The sequence below is a fragment of the Mizuhopecten yessoensis genome, unplaced genomic scaffold (genome assembly GCF_002113885.1).
Source record: "Mizuhopecten yessoensis strain PY_sf001 unplaced genomic scaffold, ASM211388v2 scaffold8561, whole genome shotgun sequence".
In the NCBI taxonomy this organism is placed as follows: Eukaryota; Metazoa; Mollusca; class Bivalvia; order Pectinida; family Pectinidae; genus Mizuhopecten; species Mizuhopecten yessoensis.
In genome coordinates, this window is record NW_018407609.1 from 458,082 (window position 1) to 478,403 (window position 20,322).

General features: G+C 37.8%; 1 protein-coding gene across 1 annotated transcript in view; it reads right to left on the reverse strand.

Moving 5' to 3' along the window:
- Positions 1–14,841, reverse strand: part of LOC110456190 (microtubule-associated serine/threonine-protein kinase 3-like) — a 105,005-nt gene extending 90,164 nt beyond the window's left edge. Inside the window, 2 exon segments of the mRNA XM_021506768.1 lie at positions 2,480–2,594; positions 12,740–14,841. Of these exon segments, the coding sequence (XP_021362443.1) occupies positions 2,480–2,594; positions 12,740–14,064 (1,440 nt within the window). The 5' untranslated portion in view covers positions 14,065–14,841.
- Between the last annotated feature and the right edge of the window lie 5,481 nt (positions 14,842–20,322).

The following is a 20,322-nucleotide window of genomic DNA, read 5'->3' on the forward strand; positions in this document are numbered from 1 at the left end:
TATGCTCTAATGTATTCTAATCTTTGTTCTAATGCATTCCAATCTTTGTTCTAATGTATTCCAATCTTTGTTCCAATGTATGTTCTAATGTATGTTCTAACGTATTCTAATCTATGTTCTAATGTATTCCAATCTATGTTCTAATGTATTCTAATCTTTGTTCTAATGTAGTCCAATCTTTGTTCTAATGTATTCCAATCTATGTTCTCATGTATTCGAATCTTTGTTGTATTCCAATCTATGTTCCAATGTATGTTCTAATGTATTCCAATCTTTGTTCTAATGTATTCTAATCTTTGTTCTAATGCATTCCAATCTTTGTTCTAATGTATTCCAATCTTTGGTCTAATGTATTCTAATCTATGTTCTAATGTATGTTCTAATGTATTCTAATCGTTGTTCTAATGTATTCCAATCTATGTTCTCATGTATTCGAATCTTTGTTGTATTCCAATCTATGTTCCAATGTATGTTCTAATGTATTCCAATCTGTGTTCTAATGTATGTTCTAATGTATTCCAATCTTTGTTCCAATGTATGTTCTAATGTATGTTCTAATGTATTCTAATCTATGTTCTAATGTATTCCAATCTTTGTTCTAATGTATTCCAATCTTTGGTTTAATGTATTCTAATCTATGTTCTAATGTATTCTAATCTTTGTTCTAATGTATTCCAATCTTTGTTTTAATGTATTCTAATCTTTGTTCTAATGTATTCTAATCTTTGTTCTAATGTATTCTAATCTTTGTTCTAATGTATTCCAATCTTTGTTCTAATGTATTCTAATCTTTGTTCTAATGTATTCTAATCTTTGTTCTAATGTATTCCAATCTTTGTTCTAATGTATTCTAATCTTTGTTCTAATGTATTCTAATCTTTGTTCTAATGTATTCCAATCTTTGTTCTAATGTATTCTAATCTTTGTTCTAATGTATTCTAATCTTTGTTCTAATGTATTCCAATCTTTGTTCTAATGTATTCTAATCTTTGTTCTAATGTATTCTAATCTTTGTTCTAATGTATTCCAATCTTTGTTCTAATGTATTCTAATCTTTGTTCTAATGTATTCTAATCTTTGTTCTAATGTATTCCAATCTTTGTTCTAATGTATTCTAATCTTTGTTCTAATGTATTCCAATCTTTGTTCTAATGTATTCTAATCTTTGTTCTAATGTATTCCAATCTTTGTTCTAATGTATTCTAATCTTTGTTCTAATGTATTCCAATCTTTGTTCTAATGTATTCTAATCTTTGTTCTAATGTATTCCAATCTTTGTTCTAATGTATTCTAATCTTTGTTCTAATGTATTCCAATCTTTGTTCTAATGTATTCCAATCTTTGTTTTTATGTATTCTAATCTTTGTTCTAATGTATTCTAATCTTTGTTCTAATGTATTCCGATCTTGATCTTAACAATGACTATGACTTTTCAAACCATCGACCCTACCAAATTTCAACTTGTAAGCTGAAACACCCAATCTTTGGTCTAATAAGAATATTAATAGTCATGTGGATTTACATTAATTACTTATTAATTTCAATTAAAAAATAAGGAAAATAACTCTAACACAGATCACAGATTCAATATGTATTTTGCAGCAGTTTAACCTTAACTCTTTGGTAAAATAACTTCAATATTTACTTAATGGAAAATCAAAAGAACTTTCTTAAGGCCAACAAGTTTGAAACCCCCTGGAATGTACTCTGGACCGTTAGTGTTTATAAGATATAACTAATGCTCTTCCTCAACCCAGACAGCAATTTGTAACTCCACGTCAGACACTTAGGTCTACAGCTCTCACTCCCATCATCATTAAATTTCAAGAGTGAGTAACTGTCTGGAATCTAGATTTATCCAATCCCAGCTTGCAAGATTCTATTATGTTCAAATACTTGACATTTATTACAAAATCAGAAAAAAAGGGAAGTAACTTGTTTTATCATCAAAGGGAGGACATTAGAGCCTATCAGCAATCATTCAGGAAAGACACAAGTGGTAACTTCCCACAGTAATGTTAAGTGATTGTGTACTCACATGTACAATACTGTATGACTGCTAATTTTACTAAGTTTGTAAATGCATTAAAATTTGCAAAATTGTATAGGAATGACATACAAATCATATGCCTACTAATAACGTGATCTATTTTTAACCTGGTGTGATGAAACAGTATCCTGACCAGAGACCACATATACACATTTTTAACATTCAAGCAACCCAAATTATAAAGTAAACAACCAAAATATTTAAAGTCAAGGATGGGTATAATTATTTCATCAACATGTGTCCCCTTAAATTCTCTCCCACACAATTAAAATCATAAAGTCTATCCGTATTATCTTATCTAAAACTTTAACCATTGCTTTACTGTCCTGTTGATCCACTGGGAGACAACCTCTTTAGTAAAGGGGAGATAACCTGCACAGAAATTAAAGTAAAAGGAGATGATAATGATAGAAAGGGCAGATAACCTACCTCATCTGTATCAAGATCCTCTCTGCTTGCCTGCCCTACAGCATGCATGATCCTTGCCCGCACAGTTGGATTATCTATGTGGTAGGTTTCCTGTAGTTCACCATCCGTCAGGTGTCTGTGAAAACAAGAATAAACACATCATGTACAAGTCTGCTGTACAACCTCAAACACTTATGCTGGGCTATAGCCATTGTTTTCACAGCTCCGTTGGCAACTCTACTTCCCTAATTAACATCCTAATAACCCACCAAGCTATGAGGATGTTACAAAACGTTGAGGTGTCTACACCCTATGTACTCTTTACCAATACACGATGTACCTCAAAACAGAAAAATATTTCCGAGATTAAATTTTGTCCCCTTCACAAAGGATGAATTTACAACATTTCCACTTTGAATGGCAGAGGGATCTTGGCACCCACCATTGTACCATCTTCATTAGTTCTTTGTCAGTTCAAACTTTTCTCTTCTTTCCTCTAATCTGTTTGATCGAGTCATGTTAACAGTAAATGCACCTTGAGGTAACTTTTGATCTAAACTTAATACTGATGTGTATGAAAGCCAACCTTCAAAGTGAGTTTGTCATTTCACATATTTACTAGCACAGTACTTAATGTGAAAGAAATAGAATCGATCATTACAATATGAAAAAGACCTGTTTAGTTCTTCCTTTAGCCATTTTGTTTTTATGATCAGTCTCAAAATATAACATGCACAACGAGGGAACAAGGGGAACCTACATATCAAATTTGAGAAATATCCCTCAAGTTAAACCTTCAATGTCAAAAATCGAAGATGGCTGTCGGTAGGCCATTTTGTTGAACTGATCAGTTTCAAAAGTAAACATGAACAATAAAGGATAGTGGGGAACCTGCATTGGCTGACCCCTAAATTTATTTTGGGGCAAGTAAAAATTTTGAAACACTGGCCCAACTGACATATTGGTGGACCAAATAATTTTGGAAGAAATATTTCCACAGCATTTAACACAATGCTTCAGCACATTTAAATTACATATAACATGACAATGTTTGTAATATGTAAAACCGAATAAAACATTATATTTTTAATTCTTCAACCTTAGTTAAAACCCCGACATGATCCACTCCATTCAGGTCTTCTCAAAAAGAAATACACAAAACTTGCACCTCAAAGAAGACACCCTGGCAGTATTTATATAGAAAATGAAAAAATAAAATCATCCCATTTTCTTAATCACGGACAGTTTGATTCAAATCGAAGTAATGACAACTGAAAAATGTACTGTCCCCCCCCCCCCCCCCCCCCCGTTAATGTGGAAGGGACTATAATTTCTTTTATTCATTAATTTTTCAACAGTAGCTCAAGTTATTTTTGTTGGGCCAGTGACTACCTCACTTTTGACAACTTTTAGTAACTCGAGCAAGACTTTAACCGCCATTGGCGAAAAAACGACCGTCCATTTCAGGCACTGTTGCACAATAAGGGAACAAGGGGAACCTACATATAAAATTTGAAAAAAAAAAACTTTTGAGAAATAGTGAAACAAACTTTCACTATCAAAATCCAAGATGGCTGCCTGTCGGCCATGTTGTTTATTCGATCAGTCTCAAAAGTTGCACTGCACAGCTAAGAACCAAGGGGAACCTACACATAAAATTTGAGAAAGATCCCTATGTTACTTCTTGAGAAATAGCGATAACAAACTTTCACTATCAAAATCCAAGATGGCTGCCTGTTGGCCATGTTGTTTATTCGATCAGTCTCAAAAGTTGCACTGCACAGCTAAGGATCAAGAGGAATCTACAAATAAAATTTGAAAAAGATCCCGCTGGTACTTCTTGAGAAATACAGATAACAAACTTTCCATGGTTCATACAAACTTTTGACCTCAAAATTTAAGGGTTTTTCAAGAAAAGTTTTGAAAATTCAAGGGCTCATTTATATTGCAAAATAAACAATTTTAATGAACAACATGGCCTTGAGGGGCTAGGATTGAAGGAAAGTCATTGGCATCTGTGTTCGGATTTGGATGAGGAACAGTCGAAGTAGGTCTCGATGTACTTGCCGTTGAAGTAGAGGGTTTTGTATAAAAGTGTCAAAGGCCGAGTCAAAGCGGTCCCCGAAATTTTTTAACGTGTTTATGACTTTTCATGTGATGTAAGTGCGTATTCCTTAATCTTACCCATATCGATAATTTTGTAACACAGCAAGCACAAAGCAGAGGTCCTATCACCCTTGAACACCCTCACCCAAAATAATCTGGGATCGTCTAGCCATTTGCGGTTAAAAACACACTTCCCCATCGCAGTTGTTGCATTCGTGTTCCCCTCCTGTTAACAGTACTCTTAATGCGCATGACCATCTGTCACTTTGTCGCTTAGACTATGAGACTTACTCAATTCAAACACAGTGATGATACAAATTGAAATAGTAAAACCAGAAACTTCATCGGTATATATATTTTCCGGAATTATTAAAAATTACGATCTGTAATTTGACGATCAATCTTTGTTAAAAATAACTATTGTTTGCTACGAATGTTTACAAAATACTGAATTAACATGACAGAAACTAACTTCTTTGATTTTCAAGGGTTTTTCAAGGACTCCCATTGATTTTCAAGGGTTTTTCAAGGCTTACAGTCATTTTCAAGGATTTTTCAAGACAGACATTAAATTCAAGGGTTTTTCAAGACCTGTGCGAACCATGCTTTCACTATCAAAATCCAAGATGGCTGCCTGTCGGCCATGTTGTTTATCCGATCAGTCTCAAAATTTGCCCTGCACAGCTAAGGACCAAGGGGAACCTACATTCGTCGTACGTCCTGAGGACGTACGACGGACGCAGGGTGATTTGAATAGCCTACCATCAGATGATGGTGGGCTAAAAATTCAAAGATTGCCCTTTTTTATTTTTCTAAATTGTTTTAGTAATTCAACGTCTTCTGCTTTGGACAAAACAAGGTAGCTATAAGATCCTATGTACATCATTTACATTTATAACATTATATATAATTAGCAGGGTCAATTACATTTCAATAATTTAACAAATTATTTCTTCATACAAGACAATGATCATAACGAATACAAGAGCTATTGTTCTTTTTTTTTTGTAAATTTATATACCCGCAGTTGATATTTTCTTTGAAGCACAATTGCAAAACAAGAAAACAAGCAAATTCGTGGAATTTATATCCTCCGCTTGCAGGACATATTGTAGGTAAACATTAATGGGGTTAGGTTTACACATGTGAGTATCGTGCTATTGAGACATGATGTATAGCTTGAAACTTGAAGAAAAAAAAGCCTTATACAGAAGATATGCACAAATCACATCGGTTGGCAAACTTAGCATGAGTCGTATGTGCATACATTATTTGGTTGAAATATCTGCACAATAACTACAGCAATTATCACACAAAAACCAAGTTATTAACGGAAACCGCAGATAATGATGTTTTTCATTAATCAAGGGGCCATAACTCAGCCAAATGGAGTCTGATTGAGGTGGTTGTCAAGCTTAGCTGGGCCCTTAACGTGTTGAACCCTGTTACCAATTTAGAAGACAATCGAATAATATTTGAGAGAGTAAATGGACAGACACAGCAGATAAAGATGTTTTTCGTTATTCAAGGGGCCATAACTCCGCCAAATAAAGTCTGCTGAAAGTGGTCATCAAACCTGGTTGAGACCTTAAGGCATTTAACCCTGTCAACAAGTTTGAAATTGGTTAACATTTGTTGCAGGCATTTAACCCTGTCAACAAGTTTGAAATTGGTTAACATTTGTTGCAGGCATTTAACCCTGTCAACAAGTTTGAAATTGGTTAACATTTGTTGCAGGCATTTAACCCTGTCAACAAGTTTGAAATTGGTTAACATTTGTTGCAGGCATTTAACCCTGTCAACAAGTTTGAAATTGGTTAACATTTGTTGCAGGCATTTAACCCTGTCAACAAGTTTGAAATTGGTTAACATTTGTTGCAGGCATTTAACCCTGTCAACAAGTTTGAAATTGGTTAACATTTGTTGCAGGCATTTAACCCTGTCAACAAGTTTGAAATTGGTTAACATTTGTTGCAGGCATTTAACCCTGTCAACAAGTTTGAAATTGGTTAACATTTGTTGCAGGCATTTAACCCTGTCAACAAGTTTGAAATTGGTTAACATTTGTTGCAGGCATTTAACCCTGTCAACAAGTTTGAAATTGGTTAACATTTGTTGCAGGCATTTAACCCTGTCAACAAGTTTGAAATTGGTTAACATTTGTTGCAGGCATTTAACCCTGTCAACAAGTTTGAAATTGGTTAACATTTGTTGCAGGCATTTAACCCTGTCAACAAGTTTGAAATTGGTTAACATTTGTTGCAGGCATTTAACCCTGTCAACAAGTTTGAAATTGGTTAACATTTGTTGCAGGCATTTAACCCTGTCAACAAGTTTGAAGAAAATCAGTTAACATTTGTTGCAGTTATTGTACGGAAACGAAGACGGAAGGATGGACAGACGGACAAACCCAAATTAATATTCCCCGTTTCAGTGAAAGCGAGGTATATTAATTGACAAGGCTCACAGTTTCTTACACCACCTGCTTACCGCATGGAGTACCTTAACATATGCCCTTTTCTGACTGGGGCTACCAGATTTTCAGCTTTGGCTAGTGAAAGACTGAAAAGTTGCTGGCATACTAGCCCAAAGTTAGAAGGAAAATCTTTCGTAAACAGGAAAAAGTCTGAACCACATTTGGAATTAGTCCTGGGATATAAGCCCAAAACACAAACTCATACATGTATACATGAACAAGAGGTCCAATGGGCCTGCATCTCTCACCTGGTATAAATCTCACACTTGTAACCTTAAAAGTGATCTTAAATAAAGCTGCAGGCAAAATATCAGTATTTATGATTAAAATTCATTCAAAAGACCCAGTTAATTTTTTTTTAAACATTTCACCCCTGTGATTGAAAGTCGAACAAAGTCATTATGTTGAACAAATTTTATAGCCTTTCATCTCAGGATGCAACTTGCAAAGTATCAACAATCCTGGGACCCATGGTTATTCAGAAGAGGTTGTTAAAAGATTTTAAACAAATTGACCACTGTGACCTTGAATATAAGTCAAAGTCATTCACTTTAACAAACATAATAGTCCTTGAACCCAGCATGCTACTGACTAAATATCAACATCCTGAGCCTTTTGGTTATTCAGAACAAGTTGTTTAAATATTTTGAACATATTTACTCCTTGTGACCTTGAATATGATTCAAGGTCATACATTCAAACAAACTTGGTAGCCCTTGATCCTATTATGCTACTGGCCAAATATCATCACCCTGTGCACTTTGGTTATTCACAAGAAGTTGTTTAATGTTTTCCACATATTTGACCCCTGTCACCTTGAATATAGGTGAAGGTCATTCATTTGAACAAACTTTGTAGCCCTTCATCTCAACATGCTACTGGCCAAATATCATCACCCTGGGCATTTTGGTTATTCAGAAGAAGTTGTTTCAAGGTTTTTTAAGACAATTGACCCCTGTGACCTTGAATATAATTAAAGGTCATTTATTTGAACAAACTTGGTAGCCCTTCACCCAAGCATGCAACTGGCCAAATATCATCTCCCTGGGCAGTTTGGTTATCGATAAGAAGATGTTTTAAAGTTTTTAACATATTTGACCCTGTGACCTTGACAATGGGTGAAAGTCATTAATTTTAACAAACTTTGTAGCCCTTCATCCCAGTTTGCTTCTGGCCAAATATCGACACCCTAGGCCTTTCGGTTATTAAGAAAAAGTCGTTTAAAGTAAAATATTGACGACGGACGACGCGCCACGGCATAAGCTCACTTGGCACTTCGTGCCAGGTGAGCTAATAATACAGAATAAGAGAAGTGACTGTTATTTAAATTAAAAAAATCAAATTTTTGCGGAAAATAATTTGCTTTTTTAAATACCTTTTAATTTCAAGTCTGCCTGCAGTAAGTAGGGGCATTATGAGTCATAGTGTGGAGGTATTTATTCAGGTAATGTAACTGATCAGCTAGCTCTCCCATAATGAAAAAGCCAGCATACTTTGTCTAGTACATATTTTTCACAATCAGTCCAATCTTTCCTGCCCAGTGTTGCATGAATGTCATCCAGATCAATATTCAAACCTGGCATAATTCTGAAAGGCATGCAACTCTGGTAGGTGTCACAATGATAATGTATATATAACACAGTAAAGTTGCCTCATTGATCAGGTATAAAAACACAGGGACAGGTGTCTCACTGATAATGAAAAATAATGCAAGGAGGTGTGTCTCATTGACTGAATATAATACAGGAACAGGTGTCTCATCGAGTGTGTATAGTAACACAGGGACAGGTGTCATTTTGATAGTTTAAAATAACACAGGGAGGAGATGTCTCATCAATAGTATAAACTGACACAGGGACAGGTGTCTCCTTTACTGTATTTTAATAACACAGAGACAGGTCTTTCATTGACTGTGTATAAAACACAGGGACATGTGTCTCATTGACTGTGTATAATAACACAGGGACAGGTGTCTCATTGACTGTGTATAAAACACAGGGACATGTGTCTCATTGACAGGGTATAGTAACACAGGGACAGGTGTCTCATCGACTGTAAAATAACACAGGGACAGGTGTCTTATTGATTGAGTATAAAAATACAGGGACCTGTATCTCATTGATTGTGTTTAAAACACAGGGACATGTATCTCATTGACTGAGTATAGTAACACAGGGACAGGTGTCTCATTGACTGTAAAATAACGCATAAGGACAAGTGTTTCATTGACTGGGTATAGTAACACATAGACAGGTGTCTCATTGACTGTGTATAATAAGACAGGGACATGTGTCTCATTGATTGTAAAATAGTAACACATAGACAGGTGTCTCATTGACTGTGTATAATAAGACAGGGACATGTGTCTCATTGATTGGATATAGTTACACAGGAACAGGTGTCTCATTGACTGTAAAATAATGCATAAGGACAAGTGTTTCATTGACTGGATATAGTAACACATGGACAGGTGTCTCATTGATTGTGTATAAAACACAGGGACATGTATCTCATTGATTGGGTATAGTTACACAGGGACAGGTGTCTCATTGACTGTAAAATAACACATAGGACAAGTGTTTCATTGACTGTGTATAGTAACACCGAGACATATGTCTCATCGACTGTAAAATTACACAGGAACAGGTGTCTCATTGACTGTGTAAGCTAACACAAGGACAGGTGTCTCATAGACCGTGTATAATAACACAGAGACAGGTCTCTCATTGACTGCATAAAACACAGGGACAGGTGTCTCATTGACTGTGTATAATAACACAGGGACAGGTGTCTCATTGATTGTGTATAAAACACAGGGACATGTATCTCATTGACAGGGTATAGTAACACAGGGACAGGTGTCTCTTTGACTGTAAAATAACACAGGGACAAGTGTTTCATTGACTGTATAATAACACAGGGACATGTGTCTCATTGATAGTGTGCAATTACTTAAGTAGAGGTGTCTCATTGAAAAGGTATAGTAACACAGGGAGAGGTGTCTCATTGACTGGGTATAGAAATGCAGGGAGTGGTGTGTCATTGACTGGGTATAGAAACACAGGCTGTAAAATAACACAGAGAGTGGTGTTTCACTGAATGTTAAATAACACAGGGAGTGGTGTGTTATTGACTGTAAAATATCACAGGGAGTGGTGTATCATTGACTGTAAAATAACACTGGGATTGGTGTCTCATTGATTGTAAAATATCACAGGGAGTGGTGTCTCATTGACTGTAAAATATCGCAGGGATTGGTGTCTCATTGACTGTAAAATAACACAGGGAGTGGTGTCTCATTGATTGTAAAATAACACAAGGAGAAAGGTTTCATTGACTGGGTATAGAAACGCAGGGAGTGGTGTGTCATTGACTGGGTATAGAAACACAGGCTGTAAAATAACACAAGAGTGGTGTTTCACTGAAAGTTAAATAACACAGGGAGTGGTGTCTCATTGACTGTAAAATAACACTGGGAGAGGTGTCTCATTGACTGTAAAATAAGACAATATGTGTTTCATTGCCTATAAAATAACAAAAGGAGAGGTGTCTCATTGACTGTAAAATAACACTTGGAGAGGTGTCTCATTGACTGTAAAATAAGACAAGATGTGTTTCATTGCCTATAAAATAACAAAAGGAGAAGTGTCTCATTGATTGTGTATATAACACAGGGACAGATGTCTCATTGATTGTGAAATATCACAGGGAGTGGTGTCTCATTGACTGTAAAATAAGACAAGATATGTTTCAATGCCTATAACATAACACAAGGAGAAGTGTCTCATTGATTGTGTATATAACACAGGGACAGATGTCTCATTGATTGTGTGTATAATTGTAATAACACATGGACAGGTGTCTCACTGATTGTGTATAATATTAATAACACAAGGAGAGGTGTCCCACTGATGTGTATAATAACACAAGGAGAGGTGTATCATTGAATTCTTGAGTAGTAACACATGGACAGGTGTCTCACTGATTGTGTATAATAACACATGGACAGGTGTCTCACTGATTGTGTATAATAACACAAGGAGAGGTGTATCATTGATTTTGTGTGTAGTAACATAAGGCCAGGTGTCTCACTTATTGTGTATAATAACACAAGGAGAGGTGTCTCACTGATTGTGTATAATAACACAAGCAGAGGTGTCTCACCGATAGTGTATACTAACACAAGCAGAGGTGTATCATTGATTTCGTATGTAGTAACAGAGGGTGAAGTGTTTCTGATTCAATGGCATACAATGGTATATATGAATACAGGAAAATGTGTCTCATTGAAGGTTTTCAGATAATTAATATCATGAGAATATTAATTTTGTATTAACTCAATTTTCCTGCTTACAAACAAAGCTATTTCTTTGTATTTGTTGTAGTAATAGTTCTACTTATTTCTGAATATGTTTAATTCCAAGGGTTAATTGGTCCTTAACTGATCTCATTGTTTGGGAAGTAAAGTGAAGAAAGAATTTGTAAATGAAACCCAAACTTGTACTTATCCTTGGTGTAAATTACAAATTCTTTTGATTTTGTTCATAATTCTGCTGGTAGGTTGGCAAATAAAGGTGTTGGCATGTATATACTGACTAGGGATGCTAAACATTAAAACACACTTGGCATGACCTTCGGTACAAGCCACTGAAGTGGTAGCTCGAGTCCATCACAACATATTCTTGTTAAACAGGAAACATGAACATATTTCTACACTAGACCCAAGGCTACAAGTTCACACACATACTGCTTAACAACTGAGTCTGAAGAAGATTTCAGGAACATGAGTAGCCAATGTGACCCCAGTAAAATATTACCTTGAACCCCTGTTTTTATCTAGTGACCGGTTCACATTTATGGGCTACAGTATATACCTTCTAAATACATGTAGATCTACAATGTTCTATCACTTTGGGTGTGCACAAGTTCTAGAGATTTCCTGATAACAAGGTTGGATTTGTATTGCTCCTTGAAATAGATAATTTGTAACATAAGTGCTTGGTGAATTATAGGAAATTCTATGGTTGAATCATTGTATCTGTAGCCAAGTACATGCACTTATTAAACAAGTTTTAGTTGATTTTTTTATTTTTTTTTTCAATCCTGTGAATAAGGTTTATAATCAATAAATTAATAAATTGATAAGACACACACTATACGTGTAATTACAACATCTAAAACTGTCAAATGTGAAATCAACGATATAGGTAAATTCCTTGGATGGAGCATGGCATTGTTGTCGGGGGCCAACAAATGGGTATTTCAACGACTGTTCTCAAAACATTGTGGGATATGGCGGTACGCGAGTTTGGCGGTACAAGGGGTGCATTTAAGTGTGGGGAAATCGGTTTTGACAAAATTGATGGCGGTATGCGAGTTTGGCGGTACAACGGGTGGCGATACATCAAGGTTATACTGTATAAACATTTACGTAAGGTTACTAGTTTTATAAATACATGACTGTCTGACAGTGATATAGAACATGTAGAGCTCTACAGTGGCATATTTCATAGTTTGAATACATATAAACATGGAATCCTTTATTTGTGGATGGATAAATGTATATACAGATATTATATGCAAAAATAGCAGTTAAATGTCATGAGTGTTGACATGGAATGTCAATCCAAAAATAGTTTGATATATATATATAGCTCATAATAAAAATAATTGTACTGAAGTTGAAATCAATTACTTACCTGAAGCTGTCTATGGTCATATCTGATGGAAAGTTATTGAGGAATGAGGACAGACCCTTTCGTCTCATGAAGTCCACAAATAGGAGATGATGGGACAGACGTTTGAGGAGGCCTCCCCCTGTCTGTGCATCCATGTTGGCCGGAGAACTGGCACGACGATCTGGTGCAGAGGGGCGGAGACTTCGGTCCATGGAGGTGACTATTCGCAGCTGTTTATTTAGAGGGACAGTAAAACTTGCTACCTCTAAGTCTTGCATGTCATCGCTGAGGTCAATGCTTTCTCTCAGCCGTGGACCATCACTGTTGTCATCACTAAAATCATCAATTCTACTTCTACCTTCAAAGCTCCGGAAGCTTGCAGTCGTACTGCAAGGGGAAAACCCGGAAGAAGACAGAGACATGTCCTCCAATTCATCATTAATGCTTTCCCGATGGACAAGATTGGACTTGGGCGACTTTTCTACAGTAGCTGAATTAAGCTCTGAAGTACTGGTACTTTCTGAAATGCTGAAACAAACGGATGTTGTAACAGAAGTTTCATTAACAGTTTGCAGTGAAACACCTGACCGGCAAGTGAGCATTGGACTGTCAGTTGGTTGCTCAAGACTGAAAGTGTCAGAATTCAGCTCCAAGCTTGGAAGGTTTTCCTCTTCATCAGTCTTCTGTGATTCATTGCTCCCTAGTCTAAATATAGGCCGGAAGAGTTTCTGTGCAGTAGACTTCTCACTACTGTCCTCCACACTATCAACATGACCTACATCTTTGAAATCAAGATTTACATCTTTTAAACAGACTGTAGCTGTACCTGTTTCATCAGCAACAGATGGTATGGAAGTGTTTACACTATCCACTTTGACAGTGTTTTCCACACTCTTAGGCACAGTAGAACTTCGACTAGATTCTAATTGGTCTTTTGAGACAGTATCAGCTGTGTCTTTCACAGTTTTTGCATTCTTTGCCTGAACAGGTTTTGGTCGCACCACTTTGTTATCCTTAGGCGTTCGAGAGGTTTGGCCCCGAGAAGTACTAGATTGTCTGGCTGGTGATCGAGAACTAGTTACAGAACGATCGGCTTCCTTGCCTTCAGCCTTTGATTTTGTCCTAAGTTTCCTTGTCTTATCTGTTTTCTCAACTTTCTCTACCTTCTCCACTTTTTCAGCAGACAATGTTTTATCCACTTTTTCTTCTGCAGATGCAGATTTAGTGGTAACCCCCGTCTTTCTCCCTATACTACTTTGAGGTTTGGTGGGTTTCGGCGAGGGAACTTTTTTTCCACGTACCTCCATTGAGAATTTAGATGATAATGATTTTCTAGATGAAGCCATTTTTGCTACAAATTTCCAATCTGGGGATGTCTGATGGATTAATAACTATATTACCAACTCCTCTCTCATTTTGTTGCTAGATATGCCAAAGTCGTGCATTTGGCTATACTCTGTCCTTTCCATTTCTATTGTTGTCAATTCCCTCTTGTGGCAGACACAAGTTTCCTTGGCAGACACATATAACATACACGTGTATACATTTTGATCTGTGTCTAGATGTTGATTTTTATTCATTATAATAAAATATTGTTATATAAGTAATGCCGTTTGTCAATAAAATAGTAAAATTCTCAAATGTTTACTTTTACACACAGAACATGCATGTAAACAGACGTCACATGTAAACACGGGATTACAATACACTATCGCAATACACATGAGTCGCACACTAACCCGCACTGATGACTCTCTATAGTAAATACGACGGCCCAAAAATAGTTAGGGCTTCTCCTTACCATTCATCATACTTTTACAATCAATTTTCCTTTGATGAATAGACGTGTCCCTGTTTAACTATAGAAACACATAATGAGTCAGTCTTGCCGACAAAAAACACAATCGACCTCCACTGTCGTACTGTGATAACGGCCATCCTCGACACGATCTCATCTAACTGCGTCGTAGCTTTTAAGTGTTAAAAAAACACAGATACCTCGATTACAATCTCCAACATGTATCCCTCATCGAGGTTTGTAAATATGTCGTCAAAATCCTCTTGACGTTGATAGGAAGTACACTAAACTCCATCCATCACTAGCCAGACAGGTCGATCCCGTCCATTCGGTAGGATTGTGGGTATAATTACATCAGGTCATTTCCGGGTCAAGGTTGACGACGGAACCTAAACCGCGGGAATATTTAAGAAAAGATTTTCGTAACAGCCTGTTAGTTAACTAGTTTTTCAACAACAAAAAAACAACAACAAATGTTCAACCCAAATGATATATTTTTCCTTGCCGAGCTGACCAAACTAAATGGATTTTTACCTTAAATGTTCATGCTAGGCTTTTATGACTTACGACTTTACGAATTGCGTGTTAGTTTTCGAGCTCGGTGCTCGGAGCGAATTCTGCAGCTAGGATGGCAAGAATCTACCTAAATTCAAGTTATATTCTGCTCGCGTTTTTCATAGATGTAAGGAAAATGTAGCAATAAATCGTCTGTATTGTATCATGTAATACATATCAAAGACAGCATTTTATCGATTATTATTTCCCTCATTTCCTGCAGATACTATGTGACTTGTCTTCCCAAATTACCACAGAAAAACTCGGTTTTGCTACAAAAATATCCAAGTTAATACAATGTTCATGCATCTGTGTTTCTCAATTCAATGAATAGCTAGTTCATATGTTCTCTAAAACTGAGCTCTCATTTACTGCCTGAATAAAACAATATGAATCTGATTTTGTGAGAAATCTTTCAAAAGCAGTGACAATTCGTTTTGTATTGTAATGCATTAAGATAATACTTCATAAAATTCAGTTTGATTTGGCAGTCATGTGGTATATTAAGGGATGCATGTATACTTCTGGTGTAAAAGCGATTCAGAAGCAAACCAACTTCATCAAAATAAAAATAAAGCATTGGTATGTATTTTGAGGAAAATGGCTGAAATTTCACATTCTTTAAGAAAGGGATAACATTATATGCTGACTTACCTCAGGTGCAGGTGCGTAACATTACCTATGAAGCAAAAAAGCCCGGGCTTACACATCATTTTTTACAAAAACAAAAAACAAAAAAACGCAACATATAGACTAGATGATATAAAATATCAAAAACCAATGACAGGAGTTTTGTATCATGTAGAACTGAGGGTAGCATATTCATTCGGCATGGTATCGTCGCTAACGGAACTTTTCTATGATTTGTATCTCCTTTATTGATACAAAATATGTATGAAGGGAAGGAATGTTCATGAAACCATGGCTATATATTTTACATTGATCAGTATGTTCTGATGTACATAATGTTAAACTATTCCTAGTGCTAGCTTGTGATAATAATCTCATATCCCTTCGCAACCGGAGTCACAGTCACGAGGAGAAACGTCTTAAGAAGAGAAAAACTCTTACAACAACCATCCCAAAATGCACATTTCTTTTCCGTGGAAGAATGATACAAAACTCCATTACAGAATTTGCATAGATGAGTTAATAAACCAATCCCTAGTACCCCAAAATAAGCAAAATATTTATAAGATAACAGGGGGAAATGATATTTTCTTCCTTTAAAAGGGCCGTTGAAACCGACGCCAGAACACGGGAGAACGTGTCTTGGGCGTTCCAGAAAACAAAATTCTCCTGGGGGAGACCCCTCCCATAACCCTACCCCTCCTGCGCGCTTCGGGGTGCTGCCAAAGCACATTTGATCATTGGGCTTACACATTGAAAACCTGTTTGTTTACGCCCCTCTCAAGTGTTAGACATGCAGTCTGGAAAGGCATGCCAGTTGTTTTTTACATATTGTTTTGTGCATTTCTCAGATTTTCAGTGTATACAGGATTACACCATGAAAAACTAAAATCGTAGCTGTTTTAAGGTGCCAATCCATGTAGTTGTAAGATCACCAATGGTTTCCAGTTTCCAAACTACTCAAAATATCCAGCAGCTTTGCATAAGTGCTATACGGAACATGTGCCATTGCTAAATTGGAACGGGTCAATCCATAGCAATAGTGTAAGTTTGAGTGTTATCCGTCGACAGGATCTTAAGGTAACAAGCTCAACAAATGTTCTTTTAATAGTAACAGTGACCTTAAACTATGACCTTTGGACCTCAACAGCAATCTCGAGCAATAACTTTTGGTAAGAAAGCAGTGTATCAAGCATGAGTTTAACTGTAGGCCAAAATTAACAAGAGGCCCTGAGGGCCTGTATTGATCACCTGAAAATGTTAGCAAAATTAAAGTTGAAATAGTCCGATGTTGCTGTACATGTATTACATGGTTAGTCAGGGGTTATGTTGATATGAAATTGGACAAAATCCTGTCATTCCTACAAGAAAAGGAGAAATTTGAAGAATTTGCTATGTTTCCACTATTGGAGCTGGCCCCTCTGCCCAAGAAGGATTAGATTAGACCCACTGTTGATACAAAATTTAGCTCTCCTTTACCCAAGGATGCTTTACACCAAATATGGACTTAATCCTATAATCCTGTCATTCCTACAGAAGGAGAAGGATTTTAAATCTATTTTTCTATTTTCCCTATTGGGCCCCACCCCTCAGGCCCCAGGGGGGTCAGACCCACCATTTATACAAAATTGATTTCCCTTCCCAACAGGATGCTACTGTTCAAAATTAATTTGGTCAAAAGTTATTCCTCTATATCCCTTATTGGTCCCCACCTCCCTGCCAAAAGGAGGGGTCAGACCCACCATTTATACAAAATTGGTTCCCCTTCCCCTAAGAATGCCTCTGACCAAATTTGGTCAAAATCTGCTAAGTTGTTTATGACTAGTAGCGATTTTTAGGAAAAGTTGTCGGACGTCGGACGCCAGATGCCGGATGCCATGGCATAAGCTCACTAACCCACCGTTTATACAAAATTGAGTCCCTTTGGCCCAAGGATGCTCCAGACTAAATAGTGTCAAAATCAACTTGGCCATTCAAGACTAGTAGCATTTTATAGGAAAAGTTGACGGACGGATGACGGATGTTGCGGTATGGCATAATTATATAAGCTCACCATGGTCCTTCCGACCAGTTGAGCTAAAAAGGAAATTCATTATTGTGCAAAACTAATTTTTTATTTCGAGTGCCGACCTTAACGTTTGATCTTCAGATCTGAAAAGTGATCAAAACAAGCACTTTCTGTAAGGTAGCAGTGTATGGAGTTAGGAGTGTTATCAAGGCCAACAGAAACTGGGCTTCTATTGCTAAAGTAAATTTTCAATGAAGGTCACCCATGTACCACTGCAGGCAAAACACTAGATAATTCCACAGAGGTTTATCACATATACAGTAACCTCCCTTTTATTATGGCATTTTCATTGATCAGTTGGTGAGTGAGACAGTTAACGATCTGGTTGAGAGTTTGAATCTTGGTTTTGAGCTGCAGAATTTTTACAAAAAAAGACTGTTGTTGATTTAATTAAGTCCCCCAAGGTATGGTTTTCTTTTCAGAAATAAATTATGGATGAAATATTTATTCCAGAAAAAAGAGATTCAAATGTATTGCTAGAGTTTTTGTCAGTGGTACAGGGTGGTTTTGTCAGTGGTACGGGGTGGTTTTGTCAGTGGGACAGGGTGGTTTTGTCAGTGGTATGGGGTGGTTTTGTCAATGGTATGGGGTGGTATTGTCAATGGTACGGGGGGGTTTTGTCAGTGGTATGGGGTGGTATTGTCAATGGTATGGGGTGGTTTTGTCAGTGGTACAGGGTGGTTTTGTCAGTGGGATGGGGTGGTTTTGTCAGTGGTATGGGGTGGTATTGTCAATGGTATGGGGTGGTTTTGTCAGTGGTACAGGGTGGTTTTGTCAGTGGTATGGGGTGGTTTTGTCAGTGGTATGGGGTGGTATTGTCAATGGTACAGGGTGGTTTTGTCAGTGGTAGGGGGTGGTTTTGTCAGTGGTACGGGGAGGTTTTGTCAGTGGTATGGGGTGGTATTGTGAATGGTACAGGGTGGTTTTGTCAATGGTATGGGGGGGTATTGTCAATGGTACGGGGTAGTTTTGTCAGTGGAAGGGGGTGGTTTTGTCAGTGGTAGGGGGTGGGTTTGTCAGTGGTATGGGGTGGTTTTGTCAGTGGTATGGGGTGGTTTTGTCAATGGTATGGGGTGGTATTGTCAATGGTACAGGGTGGTTTTGTCAGTGGTACGGGGTGGTTTTGTCAGTGGTACGGGTGGTTTTGTCAGTGGTATGGGGTGGTATTGTCAATGGTACGGGGTAGTTTTGTCAGTGGTACAGGGTGGTTTTGTTAGTGGTAGGGGGTGGATTTGTCAGTGGTACGGGGAGGTTTTGTCAGTGGTACGGGGAGGTTTTATCAGTGGTATGGGGTGGTATTGTCAATGGTACGGGGTAGTTTTGTCAGTGGTAGGGGGTGGTTTTGTCAGTGGTACGGGGTGGTATTGTCAATGGTACGGGGTGGTTTTGTCAGTGGTAGAGGGTGGTTTTGTTAGTGGTAGGGGGTGGTTTTGTCAGTGGTACGGGGTGGTTTTGTCAGTGGGACAGGGTGGTTTTGTCAGTGGTACGGGGGGGTTTTGTCAGTGGTATGGGGTGGTATTGTCAGTGGTACAGGGAGGGTTTGTCAGTGGTAGGGGGAGGTTTTGTCAGTGGTACGGGGTGGTTTTGTCAATGGTACGGGGTGGTTTTGTCAGTGGTAGGGGGAGGTTTTGTCAGTGGTACGGGGTGGTTTTGTCAGTGGGACAGGGTGGTTTTGTCAGTGGTACGGGGGGGTTTTGTCAGTGGTATGGGGTGGTATTGTCAGTGGTACAGGGAGGGTTTGTCAGTGGTAGGGGGAGGTTTTGTCAGTGGTACGGGGTGGTTTTGTCAATGGTACGGGGTGGTTTTGTCAGTGGTATGGGGCGGTATTGTCAGTGGTACAGGGAGGTTTTGTCAGTGGTAGGGGGAGGTTTTGTCAGTGGTACGGGGGGGTTTTGTCAGTGGTATGGGGTGGTATTGTCAGTGGTACAGGGAGGTTTTGTCAGTGGTACGGGGTGGTTTTGTCAGTGGTGCGGGGTGGTTTTGTCAGTGGTACGGGGAGGTTTTGGCAGTGGTACGGGGTGGTTTTGTCAGTGGTATGGGGCGGTATTGTCAGTGGTACAGGGAGGTTTTGTCAGTGGTACGGGGTGGTTTTGTCAATGGTACGGGGTGGTTTTGTCAGTGGTAGGGGGTGGTTTTGTTAGTGGTAGGGGGTGGTTTTGTCAGTGGTACAGGGGGGTTTTGTCAGTGGTACGGGGTGGTTTTGTCAATGGTACGGGGTGGTTTTGTCAGTGGTACGGGGAGGTTTTGTCAGTGGTACGGGGTGGTTTTGTCTGGTTGGGTTTGGTGTGAACCAACATACATTTGAACACACTTAAAAGTTATCCATCCTAATAATTTAAATGTCAAACACAATGACTACAGATTTCATTGTGTAAAGAAGTGGTATGAATTTTTTCAAAACATTTAATCTTTGTGACCTTCAAAGAATGTTATGGTAATCACTTGCGTTAAAATCGATAGCTCTCCACCTCTGCAAGATATAGGCCAAATATCATGACTGTGTCTGACTGTGCCAATTGATTCAGAAGAAAATGTATATCAGAATAACTAACA